Source organism: Catharus ustulatus, chromosome 2 (genome assembly GCF_009819885.2).
Source record: "Catharus ustulatus isolate bCatUst1 chromosome 2, bCatUst1.pri.v2, whole genome shotgun sequence".
NCBI lineage: Eukaryota > Metazoa > Chordata > Aves > Passeriformes > Turdidae > Catharus > Catharus ustulatus.
Window position 1 is genome coordinate 114,072,334 of NC_046222.1, and position 14,090 is coordinate 114,086,423.

The 14,090-nt window shown below is 37.3% G+C and overlaps 1 protein-coding gene across 9 annotated transcripts in view; it reads right to left on the bottom strand.

Moving 5' to 3' along the window:
* The window catches only part of DMD (dystrophin), a 1,072,200-nt gene that overhangs the window by 259,817 nt on the left and 798,293 nt on the right, over positions 1–14,090 (bottom strand). For all 9 annotated transcript variants that reach the window (XM_033051053.2, XM_033051056.2, XM_033051052.2 and 6 more), the window contains 2 exons: positions 7,522–7,733; positions 558–712 (listed from right to left, as the gene is read on the bottom strand). In XM_033051053.2, the coding sequence (XP_032906944.1) occupies positions 558–712; positions 7,522–7,733 (367 nt within the window). The remainder of the gene's footprint in view (positions 1–557; positions 713–7,521; positions 7,734–14,090) is intronic.

The window sequence follows — 14,090 nt, forward strand, 5'->3', positions numbered from 1 at the left end:
TGCATACTGGATGATTCAGAATTTGTTGGCAAGCTTCCAAAAATTTTCTTTTAGTAAGGAATTGGTATCTAAACCAAACACTGAAGGACTGTGAAATGTAATCAAGAATGTGGTCTAGGATTTAATAAAAATTTTCTTCACTAAAAGATTTTCCTCAAAGATACAGGATAACATTTCTACTTTGAACATGCTTCAGTAGGATATGTCTGTCATTTTCAGATTTGGTTTATGAGTCAGAATCACTATTGTGATTGTGATGTGGAGATAGTACAGATATATGAAACAATTTTAAATACTTGAAATATAACCTATCAGCTTAAGTTAGTTGCCAACTGTTTATAGCAGAGGAAAATTGGCATGAAGTTAAATTTTATTTGTGATAATTAAATGTTATTTTAAAGACATATTTCCAAAAAATTCTAGAGAAGAGTCGTGATCACTACAGTCACGTCATTTGCAGAAGTTACATCTTCGATAATCTCCAACTGCAGCTGGACAATGAATGTTAATGGAGAGTAACAACATATCTAATAGCAGAATTTAGAATAGAATCCTACCTTTTATTAATGGCAGCCCACGATGCATTGATGCTATCTGTCATCAGTTGTACATTTCTGGTGTCATCTGCTGAATAATCACGGAGCAGCTTAAGAGCCATGTCATTTACCACATCTACATTTATTTGCCATTGTCGTATTTCTTTTGAAAATTGCTGAAGTAAAAAGAGAAAGAAAGAATAAATTTCAGAGCAACATAAAATGATCACATGCATTGTACGGTTATTAGAAAAAGAAGCTGAATAACTTACATCAGTTGTATAAGAAGAAGGGAAAAAAGAAAAAAAAATACTTCCTCAGATTTACTGGAAATGAAAATCAGTCTTTCTAAATGTTTTAAATTATTTTAGTCATAAGACCACAGGACTACTTCTGAACTCTGACAAAACCAAGCAACCAACTTCTAAATGCTAGAGAAGACATGACAGTTCAAATTGATAACGACTTATTAGAATGTTTATGATTCTTTTCTGAGACACAAATAGATGGATGTATTATGATGCATGATGGAAACTACAGTTATTTGTGACTTTGAGTACGAGATAGAAAATATAGTGAAATTGTATATTCTGACTAATTTCCTTTTATACACTGGGAAATAATACTGATTTGGACAATTAATACCTGTGCTTTCAATTTATTTTTTTTAAATTGAGTTTCTTTTTAGTAAATTGTTTATGTAATTAGTGCCATCTACTGGAATAGCATTAAATCTGCAATACAGCAAAATACTACTTGTAAACCTATCCATATCTTTATAATGCTAATTTTTGCTTAATAGTAAAAAGCTTTTTAAATTTTGGTCATTCTTTTTTCCCCCCTTCTTCTCCACTTTCTCCTCTCCTTTTTTATTTCTCTCCTGTCCACCTGGGCCAGCTGCCTCACTGCAGAAGCAAGCCAAGAAATCCAGAGCAGTCACTCAGCCAGCAGCCAGCTCCCATCGTTCCTGTTAGTCTTTCTCTCAGAGCAAATTTCCATATAAATGCACTGGAGCTGCATATTTAATCCATAATGTGTAACAAAAAAATGAAACAGCAAAGTTAATTGATTGCCTACTTCTACTTTTGTACTAAACAGACACCAACTAGCCAATAAAATACAAGTTGAAAAACAGTTTGTAAATAGAAATAGTAAATTGCATATAAACATTTTAAGCTATTTACAACAAACAGTAAGACTCGACTGTCTTTATTGTTGTGCTTTAATGCTCAAATTGGGAAATGCCCATGAAGAAAGAAATAGCTTTTTTCCCTTCATTCTCCCAAAGCAGTATTTCTTTTGAAATCTTGTTTTGAATTCTTCACATAGAGCTGAACTTACACATAATCCCTTGTGAAAGAGTTAAATATTAAGTAACAATAAATAAATGATAAATAATTCATGTACTTATGCTTTAATCTCAGCAGGTTTGTAAACTGATTTTGACTAAGTCTGGGACTAAAATGCACTTGCTCTTTGAATAGAGTCCAAATGGAGTTTTGGGGGGATTCAATTTTCCCCCCATTTTCTTATCTGTTAAACAGCTACTTCAGCACCTCCAGATTCTCTCCATAATTTCAAACTGCAAACAGGTACTTCCCCAATTTCCTGTGCTATTCTTCATGGGAAGGCAGACCATTCCATTACTGTGCACCCGACAGCCCCAGGTACTAAGACAGCTCCTTGTTTTTCTGTTTTGAACAAGGGATCCTGTTTGTACCAGTCAAACATTAGGAGGAGCCTACAAACCCCTAATCCTGAAAGCCATCTGAACATGTCATGGTTAAGCTCACCTGAGATGAAGCCGTCTGGACACTTCTAAAAAGAAATTTCTCTTTGCTAAGTAAGGAGATCTAGACAGGAGAGGTGATAATTTTGTGGAAAACACTACTATTTCTTTGAGGAACATACAAGCAACTGGTTGTTTTGGAAACAGTCTGCCAATTGAGCTCCTTTCCTGCCAGAATGATATACAATAAATATATAAATTTTAATATTTACAGAAATATAATTAAATATATACAAATACTAAATAGTAAAGAAATTCCACAGTAATAATAATTTCAGTTTTGTAGATCTTATACAGTAAGTATCTATTCTACATTTAGGTCTATCTATATTTTACCCTACATTTCTCTTAGTTTAAAATTACATGGGCATGCATGTAATTTTTATTCTCAGCCAAATAATCACAGAAGACTGACTATTCACTGTTTTATATAGAAAAGTTACCATAACATTTTGCCTGCATTGTAAATTAATGGTCTGTAAACTTTACTTTGAAAATAAGATCTTTTTTTCGTCCAGACCCTCGTGAATATAATTGACCTTCTAAAAGATTTGAAACCCTGTTTTATAATAAAATAAATGGGAAGATCCATTACAAGGTTATTTCCAAAAGTGTTGTTCTCACCATTAACTTCAACATTAATCCATTAACTTCCTGACACTACAACACTAGGTTGCCATTCAGGAAAGAAATGAGCATAGAGAGCTTTGGTGATGGAAACTATTTGTATTTTCTGTTTTACTGGAAACTGATATGTAATTTTTCAACAGCTTTGAGGAGTGGATACTTCAGCTTTGCTCTGTGTGCAGACACTGAGACCAAAGTGTTGGGGTACAAATTTTACCTGTCCATCCCACCAGAGGCCCATTAGCTCCCTGCCTACATGACTGCAATGTGTACTTCAGAATTACATTCCTAGCATTCCTTTTTTTTTTTTTTTCCCCTCTTTTCCCTTTTATCTATTTAGGTCTCATCTTTTAGCTTAAAATGACATTTGTTTTTTTCATCTTTAAAGGAAAATGTTACATAACCTTAATTTCTTTCTGACATTCTTTTTAAAGCATTATCTTTGTTTTGCCTATGTTATCACTGGAATTTGCTGAGTTTATTAAAAGGCTTAAAGAATTAAGGCTCTGCATTTATCATGTTACTTAGGTATAAGTTTATTTATAATTTTTAATTAGACGGCACTAGTTGATGCTATTAGGAAAAAAGCCCATGCAATTAAGAGCCCTTGATTAAAAACAAGTAATGAAATCAGAGCTGCACTTTATTTTCTCCCAGGATTGCCCAGTGGAACAAAATCAATGATGCACAGTAGTTCAAATATAGTAACATGTATGTACAACATCATCCAGTTCTGTGCATATAGCACGAATCTGGAAAATCAGGCTGTCTTTCTGTCCTTTTTTCTGTATATCTATAGCATGTTTTATTTATATACTGAAAGAATTTATTTTTTTAATCAAGGAATTCCAATTCAGTGTTTTCAACATAGTCAATAACATGAACTTAATTGTTAATTGTTTTACTGAAATCAAAGCAGTACACTGTCAGCCCTGGAATAACAAAAACCCACAAAATGCTGATTTTGTTCTTCATCTTGGTACACAGGGAATGGCAAAAGAATCCCTGGTGAGTTACTACGCTGCAAGGAGTTGACAGAGGCAAGCAAAGGCAGCCTCAGTCTATCCACAAATTCAGGACATAAAGTTCCCTGCCAGTTGAAGGCTGCCTGGCCTTTTGAGTCCCAACAGGGCAGGGGATGTAAGCAGGCTGCTATTGAATTTCCTGTTTAGATGAAGAAATAAGTGGTCAATGAAGGAAGGCAATGAAATGTTGTATTCATTCTTCCTCTTCTGCACTTTGGCAATCCCAGATGAGGTTGGACAGAGGGAGAGAAGATGCCTCACTAATCCTACCAAAGCAAGGAGCCAAGGTGTGAACAGGCAATCCTAGCAGTTTTGTTTGATTTGGGGTTGTGGTGGTTTTTAAATTTTTATTCTCCTCTTTTAAACAGAAGCTCAGTGTCCTATTAAGAAAAGGCTAGTTTTGCACTAGCTTATGTTCTGATGACGTGGTGATGCAGAGTTGAGGTGTGATTGTGTGCTATTTATACACCTATAACCTTCAGCCTGCTGAGTTAACCATCTGCAGTCATCACTTAAACAGGGTTTAATGGGTAAAGACTCTCATTGGCCAGATTGCCATATTCTGGTTCTCCACACCTAGCACCAGTTTAAGACTCAAATATCAAATTAAAAAAGCAGAATGAAAAAAAATGCTATAATTCTCAGCAAATTATTCTGAATTAATTTCTGATTCAAATTAATATTATTTTTAATTATTAACTACAGTACAGGCTTACTTTTATCTTTTAAATCTCAGAAACAGAATTTTAAAATACTTTCAAAAACATTAATGGCCAAATAAAAGAAAGTTATAGATTTTTTTTTATGCTGTTATTGTAAAAAAATAATAATCAAGAGACTGGTATTACTGAGTTTACCATGTACTCATGTATTAGGATTCCCTAACAGAAATGCCTTAACACAAGCACTGTGTAAAAGCTCCCCTGGAGCAGGAGGGAACTTACACATCGATTCAGCTGTCTTTAAGCAGATCTTCAATGTTTAACAAGTACATCAGAAGAATACTTGGTGACTACTTTCTCACACCAAGCTGTGTTGAAATACAAAGCTGACAAAATTAATGTCTGAAGAATTTATTAAGTCTTGAACTGACCTCTCTGCTTCACTCAAAGTAAATGAATAGGAATTATAGCTTCCTCTTCATCAGTGTAACAGCAGCCTAAAAGACAGCCTACTTACTCTACATCTTCAGGGGACAACATCAAAATATATGTGTTTGGCACAGAAGCCTGGAAAGCATTTATTTTGAGAATTTGATGTATTTCTAGGTCCTTCAGTTTAGATAATGTTGTACAGCAGAAACATAAAGCTGCTAACCCCCCCCAAAAAATTTCCATTTTCCTTAGACTTCATGACCCCTTATTTCAAGCATGAACATAACAGCTGATGCTGTCACATCTGAGAAACTTTGATGAAGGTTTTGACACAATAGAAATTACAGGCAGACAAAGACAATTCCTCTAGGAAGGCTGGCACATAAGAAACACAAAAAAGAGAAGGAAAAAAGAACAAAATAAATTCCTCCACTCCTCCTACTCCCCATTCTCTAAGACAGAGATAAATTTCTTCTAGACTTGAGGAAGAAAGGCTAGGCAAAACAAAAAAAAAGAAGTTAACAACTCCAGTAGACTAGAGGTTGTTGATGTTTGTATCATCAGGAGGGCACAAATTAAGATGAACTAGCTGAGACACTGAAGTTAAAATTATAGGTTAATGTCTGTAACTTAACCCAACACATCCATCTCACTGGATCCAGACTGGTGGGAATGGCTGAGGATACAAATAGCCCAAGTGTTTCTAAAGTAAGATGCAAAAGAATCTGCAGGTCTCCATTCTCAAACTCTGTTGACAGGTAGAGATGCATTCTGTGAATAAGTATACTAATATTCTTTCTCTAGAACTTTGGGGGTTAATGTTGATGCAAAAAACCCCACAGTAAATTCATAAAGCATACACTCTTAGAGTGTATCAACTTAGCTCAGCTTCATATACTCTTGTAAAAAAAGCGGACAAAGAAATCAATTTCTAAAGCGAATTTTCAATTATTTTCTTAGTTAAGTAATTTGTTTTTGAAACATAAGACACTCCAATATTATGACATAAGACAGTGTTTCCACAGAACTGTTTTTTTGTTAATTGAGTCTTTGCAGAGCTCGGACATTGACTATGTTGAAGCTTTTCCTTTTTTTTAAATAAACACTGGGCAGAAGCCAGGACTGTATCTCTGCAGGAAGACAGTGACAAATGGGAGTCCTCTATGCTGAATGACAGTACTACACATGATCTATAACTCTTTGCAATATATTAGTGAGTGATTGCCCTTGTTTACCATAATCTACCCTTCCCAAGCAATGACCCTCTTGGTATAATCTTGAATGAGAAAACTTAACCACAGCTCAGCCCTAAAACAATGGGCTGATGAACATTCCTATGCTTCTTACAGGCAAGCAAAAGAAAAAGAAGAAGCAATCAAAAATACCACACATTTTGCATTTACTTCTAAGTGCAATAACTAACTGATGATGGAGATAGTTGAACTAATCATGAAGTTCTACACATTTTTTCTGGCAGCAAAACCAGTTGATGAGGACCTTACCCCACAGTTCATCACCATGCAGCTGTACAAATAGGACTGCGCTAAGTATACAAAATTCAACCAAAAATCGAGTGGTAGGAGTTTAAAAAAATCTATAAAAATCTTGTGGGCAGGAGGGGAGAATATCTCACAAAACATCACAAAATACTTGTGTAAGTCTTTTCCCATAGAGGCTAGAGTCACCTTAAAAGGCTGATCAACTGGCTGGTTTCAGTCTTGGTTTTCCCCAACTAGAAAGTAAGATATTATTAATCTTAAACAGTTGTTCTCAAAATTTATTCATGAAGAATATCACCAATTTATGACTGTTTCCATTACAAGAAAGTTAAAAACTGATGCAACAGAGAATATTTTCTACCTGAGATACAGCTCAGTTATATAAATTAACACATTAAAGCACCATTATGTGGTCACATGCATGCCCATTTCAGGGTTGTTTTTTTTCCACTTGATAACCCTGTCAAGGTTGAAGGTGGTGCGATTGTCTTGTGGCAAATCTAAAATGCTTGATTTCCAAAGTATATCTATTTAGTTTGCTAAAGTTGTTGGATTTTTAAACTCTGTTTTCTCTACTACCTCCAGAAAATCTACACAGCTTCATTAGCAGTGCAGAGAGCCATAGACAGCCATACCAATACCACAGGATTTCCCAGTCTGCAGTACCAGTGCTCTGAGGTTGCTGTTGAACAGATGCAAAATATTTGTGCTAAAAAGGTAGTATTCCTCCTGCAAGATCAGCCAGCTATTTGTTATGATGGTTAAGATCAATTTCATATTCAAGGAATATGTGACTCATATTTTAGACTTTTCAGGTTCATTTCTTTCTAATTTGCTGTGGAAGATTTTTTGCAGTGTACACTGTCCACAGGTAGAGGACAACAGTTAGAGGACTTTTTCTTTAACAACTTCATTAACTCAAATGGAAATATTTTAACACTCAGTAGTGACCTTAAGTTCTGTGTTCTGCTTTTTCAAAGCTTCCACGGTGTAGGAAATCTCTTTCCATGACTCAAGCTTAGCTTTTGCTTGTTCAAGAACCTGCTCAGCTTCTCGTTTAGCTTCCAGCCACTGTGTTGAATCCTTCAACATCTCTTGAAGCTGCTGTCTTCGGCTTTGGAGGTATCCATGCACTTCATCCCACTGGCTCTGTATCTTTTCAACTGGTGAAACACAGGGGAAAAACAAAAGCTGAATTACTTAAAAGCTCTTTCTTTCTTTCTTTTTTTTTTTTTTTTTTTAATTCTGATTTTTAAAGGGAAAAAAAATTAAAATCTTTCTAGAACTAACCATACTAGAAAACTTCTGTACTTTTAGACTGCAATTGCATCAAATTTTAGTTCGATAAGAAAGAACAGATAAATGATAAACTGTTCTGGGTCACACAGTATGGCATTATGACACAGCATGTGTTTCAATGCATATGCAGCAAGAAATGACAGGTTCATGCCTCAAAAAACTTATGAAATAGGACCACATTTGAGAAGAAGTGTCTGCAATAATTCTTCATTCTTAATAAACCAACACAAGGTTTAGGATTTTCTGAAGAACAAGTCCTTTAGGGACTAGAGTAATATTAGTTAAAGATTTATTGCAAGATATAATTAAAGGTTGTACTCTCTTATTTCATTAAAGCAAATATTAGCAAACTGCAAAGGCTAAACAACTTTCTCATATGGTCTTGTTAAATATAAAATAACAATGAGCTTCACCCACTATTTAAAAGAAATGTGATTTCTGGAAACTTAAGAATCACTAAAATCACTGATAATAAACATTGGCCTGCATCCAGCACCAAGGCTTGTCCACAGTAGCATAACACCAATAGACAGAGTTGTCCACGTAGCTGAAGCTTGACACAATATAAACAAAAACCCCAAACTCCACAAACAATAATATCTGTGCAGTGCATGAAGGAATAAGCATTTAATTTATATATATATATATATTTAGTATTTTCTTGAGGACTTCTTCACTACATTGCAAATTCACAGGCCTTTTAGGGAAGGGAGCTGAGATTTCTAGTCATCAAATAGTAGTTGAAATATTCATTGACTGGTAGTTCCAATGCTGCATCTCTCACTGCAAGGCTGATTCCAGAATGGTGCAGCCTAAAAATCTGGATAAGAAATGCTTCAGCAGGGAAAAGACACTTCTAGCTATCAGTGCTTTTCCTGCTTCCAGAAGAAAGGATAAAGAACTTTCCATGGACTCAGCTGAGCTTTAGAGAGAGAATAAAATCTTTCAGCATTCCCTGCTGAAGCCTTGGGTGGAAAACGGAGCAAGCACACATAGAAGCATGTTTAAGTCAAAGGAAAAGCAAAAGGAACCGAAGAAACATGACTGGAAACATAAAGCACCATCAGAGCACAGCAAGGGTAGCCCAAGGTGCAAATGCTTAAATTTAATCTGAAGCACATCTAACCCCTCATTTTAGGAAGCTATAGACTCATGTCACAAAACAACTCATTTCTGTGCCCTCTCTGGGCCAGGGTTTCTGGTGTAAGCTTTAGGGGGACAGGTGGAACAACAAAGGGGCTGCAGACTTCAGGAAGGGTGAATAGCAGAAGTGACTGCTTGAGCAAAATCTCCCTGCTATGGCTACAGCACATGGCTCAAGGGCTGTGCTGGAGTCTTAGGGACAAAGATTGTCTAAACATCTTCCACAGTGTCACTGGTAACAGCTGCCACCTATTTCTGGAAAATTATTACTTGAGCTCCTTCCCCCTGTGACTCTGAGATATTCGTATCTTCAGATTCCTGGTGAACTGGAGATTTTGGTATATTGCAGACAGAAGTATAACAGCTTGTGTGTGTCAGCTGTCCATGAAAAAGAAAACACAAACTACAAAAATCCCACCCATTTTTGTTTTATTATAAATTTCTTTGTTGATGTGAGTAGTTTGGGGGGGGGGTTGATGGGTTTTTTTTGGCAGGCATGGGAGGATTAAGAAATGAATGCAAACCCTCTGCTGCAAAGGAAAGTTGGATCTACAGTTATATCAATTTTTCATAAGAACTGCTTTTAATAAGAAATGCTGGTATTTCTTATCACCAAAAAAAAAAATATTTGTATGTATTGGTTCCATAATATCTCATGAGGTTTGTGTGTAAGTAAAGTGTTTAGCAGTCCTCCTCCAGGGACTGTGCTTTGTGCAGCAAGACTGAGTTTCTCATCAGACACCACAGTCCTGGGATTCCGTGATGACCGGTTCTCCCACCCAAGAGGACAATGAAGCTGCATAGTGAAAACTGCAATCAGGATATCCCAGAAGCCCATTTACACAAGTGACTATGAATGCACAAGCTCCAAATCTATGAAAAACATTCCCCATTTTCCTGTGAAAATACTTGGCCTAGTTTCTTCAGTAAAATAACACATGTATATATATACACTTTTGCTTTATTACAGACTGGAATTGAAGAGTTCAGGAAGTTAGTAGATATTCTAAACAAAACAGAAAAAATCCTCAAAAATAAATGCTGTTTTCTTGCACTAGTAAGTGACCAAAGTCAATAAACAAGGTACTTCACTTGTGGTCAAAAACACCATGATATCCACATATTTAATCTGGCTTTTCTAAGGTAGAGCATAGCAAAATATGAAATAGTATTTAAAATAAAATATGTATAAATAATTCATTAGAGAAGCCTTTATAATGATGACAATATACAGTAAATTCACGAATACAAGCCGCACTGAGTATAAGCCGCATCTCTGGGTGTTGGCAAATATTTCGGTTTTTGTCCATAGATAAGCAGCACCCGAATATAAGCCGCTCTGTCGTTCGCAGCGAGGACCCGCGTGCAATTAGTAACAGAACCGCGGGAGGGCGGGGTTTACTGGTTGAGCTAAGGCTGTGCAGGCTCGGCCCGCTAGGGGCCGCTGACGGGGCCAGGTGGCCCAGCCCGGTGCTGCTGCTTGGGGCCGGCCGCCGCCGCTGCCACTGGGCTCGGTCACCCCGAGTCGGCGCTGCCCCGCGGTGGCCGGCAGGGACGGAGCTTCCCCCGTTCCTACGGCAGCGGCAGTGGGCGGGGACGGAGCTTTCCCGCGCCCGTGGCGCTGGCGGCGGGCGCGGACAAAGCACCCCGCCTCCTCCCCGAGCCGCGGCAATGGCTGTGCGGGGCTCCCGTCGGCTCCCCGGGCCGCGGTAATGGCGGCGCCCCCCCCCCCCCCTCCTCCCCTGGGCTGTGGCAGAGGAGGGAAGAAGAGAGCTCTCCTGCCTCTCTCCCCGCCCCCCGTGCTGCCTGCAGGGAGCCAGGGCAACACGGTAACACTGTAACAATTGCGAAATGCCGGCTTTTACTGGCAGGTGCTTGGCTCGGCACTCTGGCTGGCACGTCTGGGGTTGTAAATGTCAGAAAATTATTAACATATTAGCCGCCCCCGACTATTAGCCGCACTTCCGGGTTTCCACCAAAATTTTTGTCAAATTGCTGCGGCTTGTATTCGTGAAATTACTGTAATTTAATTTAATGCAACATAAAAATCCCTTTATTACTATACATTTGCAACTTCTAAATGATGCTCCCATTTCATTAACTTTTGAATTACAAAATTCCCAAGGCTCTAAAACTTAAAATGGTTCACTTCCAAAAATGAAAACCACAGTGTAAAGCAGTGTCTCTTAAGGATGCACTTTGTTCATGTTCACTCTTTAGTGGGATGCCTCCTACAGAATGAAAGGTGCATGCCACTTATAGATTTATGTCAAACAAAAAAGTTCAGAAAATGCAATTTGAGTGCATGTTGTGTTAAAACTGACTCCTGGAACCCATGAACCCCTTCACCTGCAGATGAGAAGGGTCAGAGGATTGTTATTAAATCATGTTGGACAGTAGTAGACAATTTTTAAATTGTGAACACCATAGGTGGTGCAAGGGTACTAGAACATATAAAAGGCTTTTTCTGACTGGGTACTACTGGGAATAGGTTTATCAATATATTTAAGAGTGTTTTCTGAGACAGCAGTGAGGATCTTCAGCCCAAAGTTCTTTCAGGCTGACACTTTGACCATAGCCTTTAGAAGGGCTATTTCTGCTGTCAGGACTTTACAAAATCCTTAAGGTCACCATGTGTATATATAGGACTGACTTGGGTTTAGCTGGGATAGTTACATTTCTTTCCAGTGGGTAATTTGGGGCTGTGTATTGGATTTGTGTTGAGAATACAGAGGTATTTTTGTTATTACTGAGCAGGTTTTATACAGATCCAAGGCCTGTTCTGCTTTTCCTGCTGCCACACTGGTGAGGGGGCTGGGAGTGCCTGGGAGGTTGGGAGGAGACACAGTTGGGACAGGGGACCCAAACTGACCACAGGGATATCCCAGACTGTCTGACATCAGGCTCAGTGTATAAAGCAGGGGGAAGAAAGATCAAGGGGATGATGTTTGGAGTGATGGAGTTTGTCTTCCCAAGTCACCATAATGTGATGGAGCGCTGCTCTCCTGGGGTGGCTGAGCACCTGGCCAGACATGGGAAGCAGTGAATGAATTCATTGTTTTTCTTTGCTTGTGTGCGTGGCTATCAAACTGTGTATCTCAAAGTTTTCCAGCTTTGACCCTTCTGATTCTCTCCATGATCCTGATGCTGGGGGAGTGAGTGAGTGGCTGTGTGGGGCTTGGCTGCTGGTTGGGGAAAAATCAATTTCTTTCAAATTTTTATCATCCTTTCCCGGAGTGAGGAAGGCAGGCCTAGAAATAAGAGGTTAGGTTCCAGACCCAGCAAAATAGAAGAACCAATGGCATGTGAAGTAATTGTTCCAGAAAAATGAATTTGCACAAGTTTTGGAGAACTAAATGGCCCTCAATAAATAATATTCAATAAATTAAATATATATATAAAACAAAAGTGGACCAAAAGTGATTGAAAGGATGAAAAAAACAACATGAAAATTAAGTAAGAGCATCTAATATGACTAAAAGAAGCAAATTTTCCCAGAAAAAAGTAATGTAACTGTCCCTACTGCACTCTCCATTATAACAGTATATTATTGAAATGAGACTCTACTTTTTATGTTTTACATATTATTGTTTTGCCTACTGTGACAATTACACATTGGAAACACCTAGACAGACACAACAAATATTGCTCCATGCATATTATTAATAAACTGAAGTACAGGAATTTTAAATAATTAGTAACAAAAAAGAATTTTTTCCCCACAGTTGAGTAGTTTCAGAAACATCTCAGTTTACATTGCTTATTAGAGCCAAGTCCTGTGCCTTCTACATTTCAAAGTGTCTTATTTCTTAGAGTGGCATGTCTTTGTATCCCATTTTCTTCCTTTCCTTCCCTGCCCTAAATTTGACAACAGCACAATATCTTTATTGTAAGAATCAGTATTAACAATTGTCTCAAGAAGATTTTTATAACTGCAAAGAGGCACTTTGGAAAATTCAGGATAGAATTTTCTTTACAGCCTTAATGAAAAGAAATATTTTACAGAGGCATGTGGCCACATGCATTACTAGTAACCAGTTTTACACGAATATAAAACCACAAAAAATATTTTACAAATCTAGACTGTCAGAAAGACAAAGTATATATAAGAGGTTATTTCCTGAAGGGAAAACCAATCCCCTTCCATTTCCCAGTCCAGCAGAAGTCTTCATTGTACTTCATCTACACAACTTTTGTGCTTACTTACTGGAAAATGTCCCAGCAGGGCTCCAACCACTCCCAGTTCAACACTGAACTCTCTCAAATGAGTAACTTAGGGCATGGTGAGATTCTGCCAGTATGTAATTTCAAAGTTGCTATTCCATTTCTCTTTTTCTATCTCTACTATTTCCTTGCTGATCAATAGTGATTCTATACTAAAATGGACAAAATAAATTCTGCTGAATTGAAGTTACTATAAGCAACAACAAAGCAGAAAGCAGCATCTAAAGTAATCAGACCCAAGACAGATATTCTTCAATCTGGTTACCATTAATTTCATATACTGAGGAAAGAACACACTTAGTGAAGGAGAGTGAAGGAGATTGTGTCCTTAGGATTCAGTTTTGTCTATTAACAAAAATTAGTTTGTTTTCCTTTGGTAAATTTTATGCCATCTTATCAATTTATCTTATTGACAAATATAGCTCCAGTAAGAGAATTTACTCTCTGCTGTTAATAATATAATCAACAATGGAAATAACAGAAAAGGAATATGAGAAAAAGCTATCAGTCACAAGAGAAATAATGTTCATATTACTAGAACATATTTAGCCTATGCAAAAATGAAAAAAAGTTTTAATTCCATGCTAGTTTGTTAAGTCCATTGAATCTAGTACTCCCTCCACAAAAGTGAATAAGTTTGTGAATAGGAACAGATTTTGTGAGGTAGAAATCCTCTGCTTTCCTTGTCCAACAAATTACACAAATTACACAAATTGTGCACTGTAGGAGAATTTTTCTCAAAAGCGTTATTGTCAATATATTGACATTTTCCTGTGAAAGCACTTCTTTCACAGATTTGAAGGCTAAAGGGACTAATACAGTCTGACCTGCTACAGAATGTAACTGGAGAACAG